General features: G+C 37.3%; 1 protein-coding gene across 5 annotated transcripts in view; it reads right to left on the bottom strand.

Moving 5' to 3' along the window:
* Positions 1-20,202, bottom strand: part of mast2 (microtubule associated serine/threonine kinase 2) — a 416,446-nt gene that overhangs the window by 72,688 nt on the left and 323,556 nt on the right. For all 5 annotated transcript variants that reach the window (XM_069938760.1, XM_069938759.1, XM_069938762.1 and 2 more), the window contains 3 exons: positions 17,807-17,961; positions 7,023-7,098; positions 4,360-4,569 (listed from right to left, as the gene is read on the bottom strand). In XM_069938760.1, coding sequence (XP_069794861.1) covers positions 4,360-4,569; positions 7,023-7,098; positions 17,807-17,961 — 441 coding nt within the window. The remainder of the gene's footprint in view (positions 1-4,359; positions 4,570-7,022; positions 7,099-17,806; positions 17,962-20,202) is intronic.

Genomic DNA, 20,202 nt, shown 5'->3' on the forward strand with positions numbered 1-20,202 from the left:
TCTTGAGGCCAATGTCAGCACATCCTTCAAGAGGGTAAACCATCGCAAGGCTTCAAGCCCTTATGGTGTACGTGGCAGGGTACTGAAAATACGCACCAACAAGCAAGCCAGAGCGTTCACAGAGATTTCCAATCTGTTGCAGTCAGAGGTCCCCACCTGGTTCAAAAGGACACCCCAAGAAGAGCAGAGTAAGCTGACTCAATGACTATCGCTCAGTAGGACTCACACTAACTGTGATGAAATGCTTTGAGAGGCTGCTTCCGGCCAGAATTAAATCGCACCCAAGTAGAGATCTAGATCCACTGCAATTCGCCTATCGCCAAAAACGCTTCGTAGCAGTTGCAATCTCACTGGCTCTCCGCCAGCGAGAGGAATAAAACTATCTTCTTCAGACCTGACAATTTCCATCCCCATCCCTCTAGGTACATTAGTCAGGGAGTTACTGACTCTGTATGCTACTGCACTCTTGAGTGTGTTTTTTCCATCACATGACCCATATACCTACACTTGCATAACACATGTTACTGTGTTACACATAACACTTTACTTTGACAACAGCAGCATGCACATCAGGCTACTTTTCATTGACCATAGCTCAGCTTTCAACATCATCATCATCCCCTCAGTACCAGTCAGCCAGCTTCAAAACCTGGTCCTCCGTACCTCCTTCTGCAACTGGACCCTTGACTTACTCATCAGACAGGTCAGTACGAATTGGAATTAACATCTCCCCCACAATGGCAATCAACTCAGCGATGCACACTTAGCTACTGCTCTACTCTCATGATTATGTGGTTAGGTATGATTCAAATACCATCTACAAATTTGCCAATAACACTACGGTCATTGGCAGAATTGTAGACGGCATGAGGAAGTGTACAGTAGTGAGGTAGATCAGCTGGTTGAGTGAAGTCACAACAACCATCTTGCACTCATTCTTAGCAAACTAAAGAACTGAGCATGCACTTCAGGAGAACACAAACCCGTCCTCATCAAGGAGTCAGCAGTGGAAAGGGTTAACAACTTCAAATCCCTGGTGCCAACATCTTTGAAGATCAGTCCTTGAGTCTCCGTGAGGATGCAGTCATGAAGAAGGCTTACCGGCAGCTATACTTTGTGAGGAGACTTGGGATGTCACCAAAGACTCCTGCAAATTTTTACAGATCATTCTGACTGGTTGCATCACTGTCTGGTATGGAGGTGCCAATGCACAGGACAGAGAAAGACAACAGAGTTGTGAACTCAGCCAGCGCAATCATGGGTTCCGATCTCAAGAAAGCAGCCTCTATTCTCAAGGACCCTCACCACCCAGGCCATGCCCTATTCATACCGCTACTATCAGGAAGGAGGTACAGGACCTTGAAGACGAACACCAAATGGTACAAAAACAGCAGATTTCTGAATGGACAATGAACCATACAACACTACCTCATTTACACTTCTTTTTGCACTATTTTATTTTACACTATTTTAGTTTCAACAAATTTCGTGACCTATTTGATTCTGATTCCAACATGGTCGAACACATCATCTTCCCTACTATTTCTTCTCTATTGTCCGGCATGGTGTAATTGTCAATTTTACTTAATTCTCAGCAGACAATTGACTTCAAAGATTGATCTTCTCATCTGCCCACATTAAGTCTAATATCTCCACAAAGATTGATTCCAAACCTCTTCTTCTCATTCCTATGTTGCACTTCAGCAATACTGCTAGAAATTACAATGCAAGATCTTCAATATTTTATTTTAGAATACTGAGAGGAATAAAACTATCTTCTTCAGACCTGACAATTTCCATCCCCATCCCTTTAGGTACATTAGTCAGGGAGTTACTGACTAATCTCTGTATGCTACTGCACTCTTGAGTGTGTTTTTTCCATCACATGACTCATATACCTACACTTGCATAACACATGTTACTGTGTTACACATAACACTTTACCTGTTACTGAAATCCTCAGAACTGACTAACTTAATATTCCTTCAAGCAGCATTCCATATTTCACCAACCATAAACTTGAGGTCATCCAAAATGTTGTTGTCCCATTTTCACTTGGCAAAGTCCATTTGGGATGTCATCAAAGGCTCCTGCAAATTTTTACAGGTCCCATGGAGATCATTCTGACTGGTTGCATCACTGTCTGGTATGGAGGTGCCAATGCACAGGACAGAGAAAGACAATTGGAAGAAAACTCAGCCAGCGCTATCATGGGCTCTGATCTCAAGAAAGCATTCTTGGTCAAGACAGACAGCTTTTAAAACCCTCCTGTTTTAAATCTCTCCATGGTCTCATTCTTCCCTTACCATGTCATCTCATTCAACCACTGAGAACTACCTTTTGATATTTCCCAATTTTTTTTTTACTTCAAAACTCCTTGGGATACTTTATTACATTAAAAATATTAATATAAAAAACAAATTAAAAAAAACTAAAATTCCAAAAGAATTCATTTTTCTGATTGATCTCCATTTGCTTAAAATTTGTAGTTGGTAGTTTCCTAACATATTAAACTGCATGATTCAGTCATTATGCAATGAAGCAATGTACCACTTCCTTTTGATATGCAATTAATAAAATAAGTCATATTTAATTTTCATCACTCATGCACAAATATCTTCAACTCAGTTTTTTTGTATACAAATCAAACTCAAACAAAATCAAACAAAGATGTCATGGGAATCTGGCAATTAAGCTTTTGTGCATAGAGAATAGTGCAGTCAATTGCATCGACTTCTGGATAATTATTCAGCAATGACAACCTTCCTGCATTGTTATTGGTCGCAGGTATGACCTTAACTGAATCCTTATTGAAATGCAAATATTACATCATGGTGAAGTTGATTTTATTTTGAAATATCTTCAACATTTCAAGCTTTATAATATTAGATGGAGAGGTCATGTGACTGTCAAGAGCAAGTGTTGGTAAAAGGGATTAATATAGACGGCTACTAGTTGGTATTAATATAATTATCCAAAAGGTCAATCTCTGTGCCTCATGAATCAATATAAAGGTGACCTGAAAGAGTGGAATGTCATGTCCTTTGAGTGAAAACTGGAAGAAAAACATGAAAATTTGCAGAAACTGTGGTTGAAGGAAAAACACAATGCTGGAGAAACTCAGCAGGTCAAACATTGTCCTTATACACAGCCAAGGTTTTGGACTTGAGCCCTTCATCAAAGTATGGAAAAATGCCAGCAGGCATCCGAACAGAAGAGTAGGGGGGAGGCATGGTTGCAAATGCAGGAGGTGATAAGGGAGGAAGGTCAATGCAGCAATCAAGGGGACGAGGGATGGCAAGGTGAATAGAGAGGAAAGGGGGAGGAAGGAGAGCTGGAAAGGGAAGGGGGAGAGGACAACAGGTTAGCAGAAACTGAGAAAGTCAATATTAATGCCATCTGGGTAGAGAGTGCCCACATGGAAAATCGGGTACTGTTCTAAAGAGTGGGGAGACAAAGGTCTCACAAGTGAAGAGAAGAAGCCTGGGAGAACAAAGAGACAGAGACCCAGGGGATAGAGAGCAGGGGCCTGAGAGGGCAGAGAGACACCAGTCTGGTGAAAGGCTGAACAAGTTAGCTTAGTATCTGTTATTGGTAAGTTGCTGGTTCATATTCAAGGAAGAAACAATGAGTTATTTAGAAACTCTTAATGCAATCCAACCAAGTCAACGTGGTTTTATGAAATGGAAATTATGCTTGACAAATTTGAAAGATTCTTAAAGGATTTTCCAAGCAGCATTGATGGAGGAGAATGGATAGAAATAGAGTATTTGGAGTTCCAGATGGTATTCAATGGATACTGCATGAAAACCCAGTGCTCAAGACCGTACCATATTGGAAAGTGAAGAATGTTAGCTTAGATCAAAGAATGGATATCACATTTAAATCAGTGAGTGGGAATAAATTAGTCTTTTTCACACTGGAAAAAAATAACCAGTGCAGTATCCAAGGATCCGTTTTTGACCCTTATCAGTCAATAATACTCAGAATATTTATTGCCGATATTAAAGGCATGGAGGAGGGGCAGACAGCAAGTTTTCTGATGACAGTAAGATAAGTGCAAGGGCATGTGGTGCTCTGCAACAGGATATAGATTGGTTGAGTGCTTGGGCAAAAACATGATAAATGGAGTGAATGAAGAAAAATATGGTCACGTCTGACAAATCAAGACAGAATATTCTCTAAATTGAAGAATACAAAGGGTTCTCGTGCGGTGAATCACAAAATATTAGGATGCAAGTGTAGCATGTCATTTCTTCTCACAGAGAACAGTGAATCCCTGGAATTCTCTACTCTAGAGGGTTGTGAAGGACATAAACAAATTTGCACCAAAATCTTAAACTCACGCTGAATACTTACATCCTGTAGTAGCTTCTCCAAATTCTCTTGCAGTTCAAAGAAATATCTGGAAGTGATGAGCCCATCTCTGGATTTAGCTAGGCAGTCCCGAGCTAGCTCAATGACCTGGTGGTGGATAAAGCTGAGAACCCCATCAGCTAATGGCAGCACATTTTCAGGAGCACTTGATTTAATGAACCCCTGAAGGTTCTCTTCCATTTGAGCTGTAGCCTGTTGAATGTAATGTATTTGCATAGTTATCTGAAATAAAACTATTCCTATTTTTCTTACAAAAATATAATTATATATCTATATATCTTGTGATACTGAAGAGGCTCTATTGTTCCTGTATTTTTTTAATGAAACAAAGATCAAATACACAATGGAACAGCTTTTATTTATGAAACACTGATCGACCTCAAGATATTATAAAGCATGATATTCAAGAATTTATTCCTGGTGTTGTTGCTGTTGTTTCATTAGAACTGCATAAGTTTAAACAATATTTTTAACAATAATTTTACTTGAAGAAACCAATGATAAGGAACAAGGTTTACTGCTTAAAAAGTTAGACTATCATGTAAAAAATGTAATTTGTGGATAGAAGATGATTCCGGGACATCAACACTCTAATGCAAGCATAAGTACTAATCGGGAGGAGAACGTAAAAATAGTTAAAAATCCAAACACATATGGACATTTTGATCTGCATAGGAAAATTATTGTTCAGCTACAAATATGTGTAATCACATTGGTTTCTGTAGTGAGATATCAGAAAAAAATAAATTGAAATATGTTCTGAATTGAGATTATTAGACGTTAGGAAATAGAACAACAATTTGGATCTTTGAAGAAGGAAAAGTGTAAATAACCCCTCATCATAAGATTTATTGAATACTTTTAATGACCTTAACATAGTCATTTTTGCAGAATGTTATAATTTCGATAGTTTCATATGGAAGAGAGAAAAATCTGCATTAGATAAACAAGAACTGAAAGCTAAGAAAGAAATTCATGAGATAAGCAAAATTTTCCAATGATTTGTCACCTTTCTTGCAATTTTATTTAAGACCACAAATTACCAGTGAAAAAAGTGAAGCTGGAGAGATTTTGCAGATCAGATTGTGTCCAAGGTCAGTTAACGCTTTGGGTTAGGAACTTTTGTCGAGACACAAATCAAATGTTGTGATTCTTAATGAAATAACAAGTGAATCATCAGATTGCCAGAACATCATTCCAGAGATGAAAACATGAGCAACAAACTGACTAAAATAATAATAGAAAAAAAATTGGCAATTTGGAAATTTCACAGAAATTAATTGTTTTGAATTTAATAACAGCTTCCACAAATAAAATTTTTAAAACCATAGAAACACCTATAGGATAGATTTGATTAATGATTATTGCAGAGAGATACACAAAATCTGCAGATGCTAGAAACTTGAGCAGACAACTAATTGCTGGAAGAACTAAGCAGGAAAGACTATCCATGGGTAGAAATGGTCAGTCAATGCTTCAGTTTGAATCCTTTATTAAGTCTGCCTTGATAAAGGGTTCAAACCTGAAATGTTGATTATTTCTACCATAAATGCTGAGTTCCTCCAGTGACTGTTTGTTTGCTAATTATTACGGCAGTTTGTTCACACTCAGATCCGAGCACTAAGTAGAGCCATGGCATTTACTCCCGACTTTTAGTGACAGCCAATAAATACAAGTATTGTGAACAATGCCCTTAAGGATGAAGGATCTGATAGACAGGTATCAGTGAGCAGAATATATTCCATGCAGATAGATTTCAACACTTTTCCTGCTATATAAATAGATAAATAACCAGAAGGCAAAAGCACACATTCTCAAGATAACGGACTGAAACCGACACCAGATGTCCTACTAGATACCTCTCTTTCAGATATAAAAGTTGATAGATGTTGGAATGGCATTGTGAAGAGAATTGCTTGGAAAAGGATCTCTCAGAATGGAAATGAGGTCACAAAGCAAAACCTCTGAAACAATTTTTTAAAAACCGAGCAAATGAATCATCACATAGGAGAAGGATTCACATATGACAGGACAACTCAGGTGATCAAAAGCCATATCCCACTGGAGATCCATGTAGATAATATCAAACACACCATGAAAAAAATTGTATAGAGTAGCTCAACATAGATTTTACAATATAGGTACTTATAAAACTATTAAATATTCAAGAAGATGATAACTACAGTTATATGTTCAATTTTTATTTACAAAGGAAAAGGGATATGGCAGAACTGAAATATTGTTAGAAAGGAGAGAACTCATTAAAAAGTCCCTCCATTTCAACATTAACATTAGTTATTTTACTGACAGAGTAGGCAAGAAAAGGAAAGGGCAAATGCAAAAATAATCAAACAGAACTAATGAAGAGGGGTACTGGAACATTATCATAAATTTTATAATCCAACATCACTAGGACAAAGATAAACTATGCAACCATATTCATCAACCTCCCTATCCATCTGATAACTTGTTCCTTCAATGGTTTCTCCATTTTCTTTCACGTTATTAGCTTTGATATTCTCAATAATTCACACTGGGTCATTTCTACCTGTTGATCCTTGGAGGATATCACTTTCGCTAGATAAATGTAAAGCCTACATATGGACAAACAGTTTACAAATAAAAATTAAATAATCACGACTCACCTTGGGAAATCGTTCTTTGTACACATGGTTCATCATTACTATCTCGTTGTCGTAGAAACATGGGGATCTCCCAGGACTGTGATTATTAAAACAAAGCCAAAGATGCATTAAGTATAACTAATGAAACAAAATATATATTTTATTCATAAATAATTACATTACAGACTTCAGAAATGATTAAAGGATCTGGTACATCTCAGCAAGTGCAAACATGTCTAGAAAATGAATGTCTGACCCAATTTCAAATGTACAATGAGCACTCACGCCACAAGGCACTGGTGGACAACCATATATATTTCATATGTGATGCAACAAGTTTTTTTTTAAATCAACTTATTCATTTTAATGTAGTTTTTGTCAGCTGACATTTTAATCTATCACAAAACAGGAATGTAATTTTTTAATTGCTTTTTCAAATCTATCAAGTCAGTTGTACTTAAGGAACATTGTTCCACAAGGATCAATTCTGTTCTAACTTCATATATTTTAATTAAACATTTATTTCTAAGCAAATTTCCATAAAGCACCTTTCAGCTTTATGCCGCAAAAGTGATGCGTCAGCATTGAGAATTTTTCCCCTTTCATTTTGCGACAAAATCTATGTAAAATCATTGAGTGTAGAGGGAATCTGATTTAGAATATTCAATAAGCATTCCCCGTTTTACATTTAACAGTTCAAATACATTGTTTATTTCAGTTCTGAGAATGCTCATCTGTTTGTAATGTTATTGATCTTTGAACAGCACCTAACAATCTGAATACACCTGAGATTGTATGATCTTGGAAACTAAGCAGGCACAGGACTGGTCAGTACTTGGAGGGGAGACCGTCTGGGAACACCAGATGCTGTAGGTTTCTGTAAGCGGCCCTGGACAAAGTAGTGACTCTCTGTCTGCCTTGCGAAAGACAAAAGTTAAAGAATTTCATATATGTTACATGGTAAAATGTAGTATAATGTGACAGAATGGAACCTTTACCTTCCTGTTTTATTAGCTCTACCACCTTAATAAATACTCTCACATTCAAACAAATCATGAAGCTCCATGTCAATGGAAATTGATTTTTTTGCCAAGTTTAATGGAACTGCCAATAAAATATTTTAACCTGAATGACAAGTCAAGTGCAGGATACTTTCAGGTAAGAGAATATAGGTGCCAAAGGATTTGTACCACCAGGTTCAGGAAGAGTTGCTACCCTTCAATCATCAGACTCCTCAACAACTTGACACAATCAGAGGCTCATTTAAGGATTCTTATTTGCACATTATTTATTACTGAATATTTATTTTATTCTGCATTTCCATTGTTTATATTTCTCTCTTTTCTATACATATCTTTTTTCTTTGGTAGAATTTGGTAAAGGGCAGCATGATTGGCGTAGCGCAGCGCCTTTAGAGCGCCAGTGATTGGGACCGGGGCTTCGAATCCTGCGCCGCCTGTAAGTTTGTACATTCTCCCAGTGTCTGTGATTTTCCCCATGGGCTTCAGTTTCATCCCATTGTTCACTCGAAACGTACCAGGGATGTAGAATAATTTGGTGTAAATTGGGCAGCATCGACTTGTGGGTAGAAATGGCCTGTTACCGTGCTGCATGTCCAAATTTACATTTAAAAAATTACTGTTATGATATGAAGAAAAGAATCTCAGCGTTGTAAATGATATCGTATATGTACTCTAACAATAAATTTCAACTTAACTTTGATGCTGTCCAAGAAAATGGACATCCTGCAGGATTAATGTAAATGGATGGTTGATAGTGTGGATTTGATGGACTGAAGAGCCTGCTTCTGTGATACTATGGCTCAAACATTTTTATCCCAATTAAAATATAATTTTGTCATTAATTCTGATAATTATGTGTTAGAATAAGACTGTTGCACTCTAGATTTTAGCTACATAAAGGTTTTGCACTGTTTGACTTAAGTAAACAGCATAGGGACAATGTACATAAAACATCTGCAATAGTTTCAGTTTCCTTTGGGATTTCTGATTTTTCTGACAAACTTTTAATTTATTCAATACATTCTTCAAGCTTTCATGTTAATGTGTAATGGTTTTATATCTTGATGTCACTTTTTAAATTGCATGACACCAATAAACTAGCTTTATAAATGTGAATGTTTAGTATCATTTGATTTATCTGTCCAGAGAAAATTCTACCCCATTCCCACAAGTTTATCAAAGTATCTCAAATGACACTGTGACAGAATATGTTGTGTTTTATATTGTATGTAGATATGATTTTGGGAGATAAAGTGTGACATATCTCATTTAAAATACTGGAGCTCTGCTCAAGCTAGACAGGCCAGCTCCAAATGCCTTTGCAAAAGCTTTGAAGAGTGCCCAAGGGACTTCACTAATAGATTGTGTTACGAGCCAAGAGGACTCAAAAACCCAGCATAAATAGGTATTCACCAAGACAAATAGTTACTTAAACAAAAGTTGCTTTTAATTATCTTTAAACATGAAAACAGGATCACACTTTAACTTATCACTATTGACTTAATTAACCTAACTTAACCCCTTTCTAATTCTAAACGCACATGGGTGTAAGTTCAGAAAAGTTCTTTGATTCACAGTCCAATCTCACTTCTCATTCCTCCAAGTTCATTGGTTGCAGGCAATTCTTATACTGTGCACAGAATTTATCATTTATAAAGTTCACCAGGCTTTGGTAGTTGAAAGGTAAATGGTTATCACTCAGGAAGGTTCTTGTCAGTTTTTAGAGAGAGATTCCTTGTACCCTGACACCCACAACTGATTTTTTTTTTTAAAATCAGCCATTTCAGTGTCTTGCCGAAGAAACTTGCCCCGTCAAGGTTCTCCAGATGATAACCTCTTTCTTTCAGGTCACCATAGAGTTCCTTTTTGCTTCTCTTAATCCAAATGAAACATTAGACAGCCAGTCCTCTCCTCTTGCGTGAACCACAAGGGCTTTGACCAGGGTGAACTAAGCACTCACAATCCAACTTCCAAATGGGGTTTTCCACCAGCTTGCCAGCTTGTCCTGTTCCAGTTCCTGCTGCTGACTGTTAAGCTGTCAAAACCCTTATGGTCCATACAAGAGGAGAGGACTGGCTGCAAAATGTTTCACTTAAAATAAGAGAAACAAAAAGGAACTCTGTGGTGACCTGAAAGAAAGAGGTTATCATCTAGAAAACCTTGATGGGGGAAAGTTTCTTCAGCAAGACACTGAAGTGGCTAATTGGAAGGAATCAATTTGTGTCCAGCGAGCAACAAATCTCTCTCTGAAAACCAACAAGAGCCTTCCTGAGCAGTAACCATTTACCTTTCAAGCACCAAAGCCTGGTGAACTTCATAAATGTTAAATTCTGTGCACAGTATAAGAATTGCCTGCAACCAGTGAACTTGGAGAAGTGAGAAGTGAGATTGGACTGTGAATTAAAGAACATTTCTAAACTTCCACACCAATTACATATACGTGCGCTTAGAATTAGAAGGGGGTTAAGTTAGGTTACTTAAGTCAATAGTGATAAGTTAAAGTGTGATACTGTTTTCATGTTTAAAGATAATTAAAAGCAACTTCTGTTTAAGGAACCATTTGTCTTGGTGAATATCTATTGCTGCTGGGTTTTGGGGTCCTCTGGGCACGTAACAATACTAAGCTTTTTACTTTATGATCTTGTCTTGTCAACTACATGTGTTGATTACTCTTTGTACAAAGATGACAAAATAAAAATATTTGTTTTAAAATTACCCCACTGCAGTTTACTGAATGTTTGCTTTTGTTTCCATCAGGCAGTTTAATTAAAAAATATTTGGTGTTTGCTGTTACCAAATTATTAATCTATTTCCTAATCATTAATCGATAACCTAATAAGAACATTATTTCCAGACTAAAGATAAGTTTTTCCATTCTTTTAATCGAACTTGATACTTGCAATTAGCCTGACGGCAGTGTTTTGTTTGCCTGTCACATTTATATGCCTTTATTTTGTGGTCAGACTGAATACATCCCTTAATGGTGTGCTGTGGTTCGTACAAAGTTTGGCTTTTACCTTGTCTAAATTTTATTGATTTATCCCAATCATCTTCCAGCCCTAATCTGAATGCAACAGAATTATGTAAAGCATACTCCTGATTTCTATCCTTCCACCAATATCTGTTCATTTATATGATTCACCTCAAATCAACAGAATTAAAAATTAACATTTTTATGATCAATAATCGCTCATAAAGAACAAATGTGTGGTAATATGCTACTCTAACCTTAAGAATTCACTGATTGAGGCACTTATTTTAAAATTAAAACATTAAATTAACAATCTACATTTATTTCTTCAAATTAAATTCTTACATATTTTATTTTTAAATGGAAATAATACACCAGTCCTATGCAACAACCCCAGAACAATTGCCAGCAACCAAAAGAGTAAAAGAAAACAGGAAACACTGGACAAGGAAGTAAAATTACTTTTAGTAAAAATACAATGCTGGAGAAACTAAGCAGGTCAAGTAGTGTCCTTTATATTGGAAAGATAAAAATATATAACTGATATTTCGGAGTTGAGCCCTTCATCAAGGTATGAAAAAATGTTGGCAGGCACCCAAACAAAAGAGTAGGGGGGAGGGGTGGTCACAAAGACAGGAGGTGATAGGTGGAGAAAGGACGAATGGGACAGCAGCGATCAAGGGGAGGAGGGATTACTTGGTAGAGGGAGGTGTAAGGGAGAGAGGAAAACTAGAAAGGGGAACGGTGGTTTGGGGGGGGGGGGGAGAGGAAGAGGAGAGCAGGTTAACAGCAACCAGAAAAGTCCATGTTTTTGCCATCTGGCTGGAGTGTACCCAGATGGAAAATCAGGTGTTGTTCCTCCTATTTGTGGGTAGTCTTAGGGGGATAGTACACAAGGCCATGGACAGACATGGGAGTGTGACACAGAACTGAAATGGTTGGCGACTGGGAGGTCTCGGTCACTGGAGTGGATGGAGCAAAGGTGCGAAAGCAAAGAGATCTTCCAATCTGCACCCAGTATATCCAATGTACAGAAGGTCACAAAGGGAGCACCGGATGCAGTAAATCAGTCCTGCAGATGCACAAGTGTTGCTTCACTTGAAAGGCTCTTTTGGGGCCCTGGACCATGGTGAGGGAGGAGGTGTGGGAGCAAGTGTTGCACCTCCTGCGACGGGTTCTCCAGAATTTTCAGTATAGTTTCTTTTCATTAAAAATTTCCAAATGTCCCACTTTTATTCCATGGAAGTACGTATATAAATGTTTACCCTGTGACAAGTATACCTTAGAGAGTCTCAGTCCATAAATTTCCATGTTCTATATTCTTCTAAACAGTGACTGAATTGCAAATGTATTCTGCAATATTATCTCAAAGTTAATTTTTTTTTAAAAAGAAACAAAAATACATTAAAAGTGATGTGAGGGCCAAATTAGAGGATAACTGACATCGAATTATCCTGATTTGCAATTAATGACAAATTATTCACAAGGATTCTTTTGTTATTCTTTAAGTACTTTCATATCGCACAGCTAGTGAAAAGCACATCCCATATGATTTACAAAACTTCAATTCTTGCAGCTTAGAAGTAACCACAGCAACATGCCTGCAGATATTGAATGTTAAGATAAATTAACTGAGATGATTCAAACCCTTCCAGATCTTTGACAAATTAATGAAAGACATCTTGGCTACATATTGACTTGTTCATGCTTGTTATGTCATGCTTCTAGATAAGGCATTTCAAAACTGAAAATGCAACAGTGGGAAAAATAAGACAGGTAGGTCACAAGACAAGCTAAGGAATGAAAAAAATATATAGCAAATGCTTTAAAATAGAAACCAAAGTGATCTTCACTCTCTTGTTTCAATGTTGTTTTTTAATAAATTACTGCGTTTACTGATGAAAAAGATATCTTAAATGATGATTACGCCACAGATTTTAATCCAATAGTCTCACTACTTGCATATTAAATTATAAAGATACATGTTTGATGAGGGTAACCTCGAAAATTCATGGCTACAAGAAAATAAAACCTAATGGCCACATCTTTCTCCTTTCAGAAATATAGAGGAAAATAAAATTAATTTTAAAATAGTTATTTAACTATCAATCACTCTCACATTTGAAGATTGTAGCTTCAAAGCTATTCAAAATTAAATCTGGTCTGGTTCTGTTGTTACTGTATTCAGTATTAATTTCAAGCTTACCCAGCCAGATCATGCAGAAATTAAATTTTGTGTAGGTCTAATAATTATTTCCCAACATTTCATCTGAACATCATCTCAATATACACTTGATAACCAAATGCTATCCTGTAAAACTAATCAGGATGTACAGGAAGATCACAAAGTATTGTGATGTTGATGTTATTTGCAATCTTAACACCATTAGGAATTTCCATGCCCATCTTCTGAAATAGATGAAACCCATAGATTAAAAATGAGAAAAAAAAGTTCCCCTTTTCAAAATCTGACAGTTTAAATTAATCTTCCCTCAGATACCTTAATTTTCTACCTCATCGTACATATTTCAAACAACTCAAAAAATATAATTTTGCCTTTATCTTGGTACAATGTTGAAAGGCTGCAATATTAAAAATATTGGTGCTTTTGTTAACATCTTTCAAATCAAATTGAATAGGAATTTTATCATCAAAAACGTCTATTTCAATCCAGGGGGGAAATGACCAGGCCATTCTTGTGCCTAATAAACTTCAGTTCAATATCATCCAGCTCTTATTTTCATTTGCATCAATCCTCCTATCACACTGGAAATGATGCATAGAATTTTGGAAAGCTGGCAAATTCTTGATGACCTTATCTCTGGGCAAGGTATTGTATGGCTCCCATTAACAACTTCCATAATTAGAAATATATGACACAGTAAAGACAATGAAGTAATTTTTTTCAATTAGAGCTTGCCTATTAATGACCATCAAATCAATGTATTATTTAGCTGTTATCCAGTATGGGAGAATCTACATAGTCAGTGGAAAGCCCGGTGACTCGTTCACAAAACAAACCTTGAAAATGAAAACATAGTATCGTGAATGGAAAGCAAGAATGCACTGAGAACTATTATGGGAATTTATTTTGGTATTAAATAAAAATAAAAGTCCATGGGGATGAACATGTCACACATGTGCAAGCTATTGTTAACAAGGTTTAAATTGTATGCTAAACACGCACACGGTGCACAGCAGGACAACCAATGGTGGGGTGGGGGGGGGGGGGGTGGGGGTGGAGAGAATGGAACACAAATCTGCATAACCTTACATTTTGAGCAACTAAGATGAACAGGCGACACACAGCCCTTTAAATTGAGTGTCATTAGCCCAGCTGATTTATAATTATTCAGTGTCATAGACAAGGGTGAAATCCACTGATGTTGACAAATGTTGCCTCTTTTTAAGGGACATTCTCTTTATTAAAAATGTGGCTAATTTCTTTTAGCTTAACAAGTAAAAAGGGTCAATCATATTTCTTACTATCACAATTAACTGTACAATATTATCCTGTAAATAAACAGAAAAGGCCTCATCAGAACGTTATCCCATTAAAACATTAATGAAATAGCATTGCAAATGGTTAACTGCATTCATGGAAAATGCCAGCCAGCAGCAGTATGTGGGTCAGCACATTCTTGAACCCCACACCTGTGCAAAAGGAAGACAGAAGCCAATACATTCTGCCTCCTGCTGCACTTCAGAAATCAGCCCCCCAGGAGCAGATCTCAGAGTACCTTACCACTCATCTTTATACCACACATGGCTGATGTGCAACAAAAAACCTGCTCATTTGCAGTGATATTAAAAAAATCTTACTCCTGGTGACATTTTCAAATACTTAAATCTTTTCTTACTTTATATTGCTTTATTAATTTAAACATTTTAAAATCTATTTCAACAGTTGTTAAATACCTCTCATTATGACAGTGACATGATTTGTCTTAAGGGATTAATGCAGTTTTGAGATGGTACCTCAGATTCCACCTCCTCATCATTCAAGGTACAGCCCTGGCAGCAAGGCTCAAAACTGAGATGAGGTTTTGTGTGTTTGTGGGAAACATTGTGGAGAGTTGAACATCAGGAATTTACATTCTTAACTCAGCCCAAAATGTTGTTATTTTGTTAAGAAGCAGAATTCTACTTTTCATCTGAAAATAACTTGTTTACTGGTTATAATATTAAAATACGTTTGTGAAGAAAAAAACAATTTTCTGAAGCCTATGAAATCCAAAACAGTGATTGTCTATTTCTCTCCTCGGACGCTGTCTGACCTGTTGAGTCCCTCCGGTTTCTCTTTGTTTGATAAAGAATCCCACATCTGCAGTTTTTGTGTTTCTCTTATTTGGAGATTAATTATTGTTCGAGATTTCATTTTTTCTGTCCATGTCTCCATTTCACTTTCAATAGCTGATTTAATATTGAATTATGTATTCCAACTTCCATTATCTGAGACTGTCTCAGCAAAGATTCTGTAATCTCATTCATTCATTGCACTGTTCACATAGGTCCCAGAGTGTGCAACACTGAAATGACTTTTCCATTAATAGAAACTCTTGAATAACAACCAATGAAGGTAAGGAAGTTTTTAAAAAATTTACAAATGCTGAAATTGTGAAATTAAAATCTAAAATATGTGTCAGATCAGGCAATATCTGTGGAGAGAAAATAGCTCCAGACTGATAACATTTCATCACTAGATGATTTAGGCATTTGAAGACTCCAGCAAACAGCGATTGCTGTTCCTTTGCTTCTAGGTCACTGCGCTGAACATTGCAAGACATGGCCAGGTGCGCCAAAGGGGCCTGTTTACAGCCATTCAAAGTCCTAACTTGCATATTTGCTGTGATTTTAGTACATTAGTATGAGATCTGATAAATTTAAGTTAAGATTCCAAAATTTGGTCTTCTTTTTTTACCTTTTAATTTTTTTAAAATTTAGAGGTACAGCATAGTAACAGGCCCTTATGGCCCATATCACCAAAATACACCCATGTGACAATTTAATCTACACATCCCATATGTTTTTGAAGAGCAAGAGGAAAGCAAAGCACCCTGACGACCCCAGGCAGACACGGAGAACATACAAATTCCTTACAGACAGCGCTAAATTCAGAACACTGGTCGCTGGTGTTGTAATAGTGTTCAGTTAACTGCCACACCCGACTAGCTGAGATGTCGAAGAAATTTATCAGTTGCTCTGCATTTAAACAGATACATGGATAGGAAAGTTTACAGGGATTTGGCATAAGTTCAGGCTAATCGGACAAACTTAGCTGGCATGAATGAATTAGTGTGGACAAGTTGTTCCAAGCTTTATAACTCTATTCCCTACATTATTGCAAAGTATTGGAGACATTTTCCAAAAACTATTTCATGATGTCACTAAAAACTGGCTCATGCATGTAAGAAATATCTTTTGAGAACAAGAAATCCAGTTGGTACTGAGTACAATCTGTGAAGTTTTACACTACTAAAAATCCATTAAAAAGCCCTATCCGTAAAAAGGTTTTTCAATTCACTTTAATTTTGAGACAGAACTCATTTGCATTTATGAAGTAAAAGATTACCATTTTTATGGAAAGCATATGGCCTGGGACTGATTTTGTTCGATCTAGCCTGCTGTTTACAATCCATTTGCTTATGTTTGGCTGATGTAGAGGGACAATGTTACTCTACCCCATCTGGGAATACCCCTGTCTGTTTTAACAGAGGGCCAGGCTGTGCATTCCTCCAAAGCTGTGAGGCATATTAATAGTTTTCAAAATGTCTCAACATTCAAAGACATGCAAAAACAATTAATATTGATGAAAGTAATTAAAATGAATTTGAAATTTTGAATTAAAATGTGAATTAAAAATACTGAAATAATTACAAACATGAAACCAAAGTCTTTTTTTAATATTAAAACTTACCCTCCCCATCTAATCTGCAGCCAAAAAGTCCCTGTGAAGATCAATAGTTTTCAGATCATTGTGAGTGAGAACCCGCCAGAGCTTTGCTACTGGACTCCAGTGGTTCTTCAATGACTATATTCAACTGCAGATGCAAAAAAACTCAGGACTTACAGAAATTTATATGACTGAACTCAATCACGTTTGCAAGACTTGGAATCAGTAAATATGAAACCATGTTGTCAGATCTATCAACTATACTAAGAATGGCAAAATAATCATGTAAATGGTGGAAATGCAGTTCAGTGCTGCAATTTGAAGACACTAAATCACGGTTTGACAGACTTGACATTTGAACCATCAAGAGCCAACATTTGAGCCAGTGTCTCAAAAAGACCTCTCAAGTGTAAACAGAAATCTCTCGACCTCACATGTCTACTTTGTCACAGCCATTGCACTTTTTCTTTGTCACACTGCATGCTGTACTTTCATTTTGCATCAGCTGTTGTACTTACTTACGGGTTGATTTCCTTGGATAGCACATTAAACAGTTTTTACTCTTGCACAGTATCAGTGATAAACAATTCAATGAAAGTTGACGCAGTCTTTTTTAATGATTTCTGATATGCACCATGGAATTTCCCATTTACAAATATTCGGACAAAACAGTTCCCTCCTATCCAGCCATGTAAATCATCTCAATGAATTAAGAGCTGATGATTTATGAGACAGCCTTTGATGAACCTTGTCCTTACTGAAAACAAGGACTGATTATTATTGAATGCTTTAAATAAGTTAGCACCCTGCAGCCTCAGTATTCAAACAAATGCATCATCTCCTCCTCACTGCAATTTCTACCTTATCAGTACACCAGTCAATTAGTGCTCTTGTCACAATTCATCTCCATGCCACTCACCTGAGGCTTCGTGACCGAGGACGCATGGCAGGAGACTGCCGTCCATCATCATCTGTGATGCTCTCTGTGCTGAAGTGCTTGCTGAGGAAATGCAGTTCGTCGGCTGTTGGCTGGTACGGCAGCTGGTGAAGTTTCTCCTGAGATGAGCAGGACGACTGTGTGCAGTAAACGAGAATTATTTTCTCAGTGCTATTTCTCATCAATCCAACTCATTCCCTCTAAATCACTAGAGCGCTTAAGTGAAGGAAGAAACAGGTATTCAATCCACAATAGAATTTCCTCCACAGAAGAGACCATATCTGAAGCTTGCATCTCAAAGTGAAATAATATTAGATCACATCACAGTTCACTTGCTCTGAAAAACAAAGCAGATTTATTTTTAAGAGTAGAATATTAATTTAAGAATGCAGTGTGTGCTTTCTCTTTATGGACATCAATTCGGTTAACTTATTTCGCCAGGACAGATTTAATTCAGAGCAAGGTGTAGCTGTGAATGGTCCAAATGCAACCTCTTCCTTGAATAAGTGGTGCAACAATGAATGTTGAAACAAACGCAATACTGGGACTAATGAGATAGCAAATCAGCAGTGAACTCATGTTTTGAGGAGTAAAAATAATATTTCTCATTATGTGACTAATTCAGCTATAAATACATTAATAACAAAGCTCTATACTAATCAGCAAAATGAACAAATTGCCAGTTAAAAAAGGCATTGGGGCAGATGCTGAATTGCTTCAGATTTGTTTACGGCCTACTCCAGGACCAAATTCTTTATCCCCCAGCAAGGTCCTGGCACAGTTTTCCTTTGGGACCCTGCTCCCAGTGTTTTGGCATACTGGACCACAGCATGAAGCCTGTGTCAGCACAGGTGGCCTGTTGTTCTTGCAGATTGGTTTCTACAGCCAGTGAGATTCACCAGCAGTATCAGAGTATTTGACTGTCAAAGTCACTGATATTTGCAGTCAGTTACTCAGAAGTCTAATCAAAACAAAATAAGACTTTTGTACAACAAATTAAAAACAATAACCTTTTACATTCACAAATGTACTTGCACATTAAAAGAGTTAAAAGCATTTAAACGAACTTAAGTAAATGAAAAAAATTTGGCTGCAATTCCCACAGGGGGTTTCTCACATTATTTGAAATGAGATCTCAGGGCTTGCACAGTTCAACTCTTTGCAGGACCATCAGGCAGACTTCCCTGATTGACAGCTGGAAAGCCTGTAAAAATTTGTCCTGCCCCGTGCACTCACAAAACTGCTTCACCTGACAGCAGTTTGGTAGGAGTGAGCACCATATTGCTTTAGGTCAATGTCCAGCACTAGATACTTGGGCCAGATGGGACAATGGATATTTGCATTGGCATTAAGGCAGAAATTCTGTCCCAGTAATTTATTTTGGAGACTGAGTTTTACAGCACAGACACGAGCTCTTTGGTCCAACTCGTCCATGGTGACAAAGTAGTCTTCCTGAAGTAGTTCCAGTTAGATTTTTTAAATTTAGACGTACAGCATAGTAACAGGCCATTTTGCCCTACGACTTTGCCACCCAATTTATACCCATTTAACCTACCCCCCGTACGTTTCAAATGGTGGGAGGAAACTGGAGCCCCACCCCCCGCCCCCGGGAAAACCCACACAGACACTGGGAGATCGTACAAACTCCTTACAGACAGCGATCCAAGTCACGATCACTGGTCACCATGCCAACTGTGCCGTCTCTGCATTTGCCTGTTTTCAGCCTATACTCCTTTAAAGTTCCAGTGGTTTCCAAACTTTTCTTTTCCCACTCACATACCAACTTAAGTAATCCCTTACGAACCACAGAGGACCTACTACATCCTATGTATGTGAGTGGGGGAAAAATGGTTGAGAACCACTGCTCTGAACCTTCCTTTCTATGTCCCTATCCAAATCTTTTAAACATATTTGTCTTGCCTCCACAGCTTCTTCTGACAGCTTCTTCTGACAACCTCCATGTCGAAAAAGTTGCCTCTCAGGTCCCTTTTAAATCTTTTATCCTCACTTTACGTTGAAGTCCCTCTACTTTTCTGCTCACTTACACTGCGGGAAAAAGTGATCATCCACCTCAGCTAACTATGCCCACATCATGATTTTAAATACCTCCATAAATTACACTTAATTTCCCAAGATCCAGGGAAAAATGGAGAGGTTGAATATGCTGAAACTTACTTCTCAATTTGTGGACTGGAAAGGCTTTTGGTTGTTAGCCCTTCATTGAAATCTACAGTTACTGGGCATTGAACATTTTTAGAAAGATTAATTTTGAAGGGTGGGATTTGTAAATGTGCCAACCATTGACCTCAGAACATTTGACTGTGGTAAGAGGAGGTAAATCAGAGCAGGAGACCAACACTTATAAATGAAGGCAAAAA

The sequence above is a fragment of the Narcine bancroftii genome, chromosome 5 (genome assembly GCF_036971445.1).
Source record: "Narcine bancroftii isolate sNarBan1 chromosome 5, sNarBan1.hap1, whole genome shotgun sequence".
Classification (NCBI taxonomy): Eukaryota; Metazoa; Chordata; class Chondrichthyes; order Torpediniformes; family Narcinidae; genus Narcine; species Narcine bancroftii.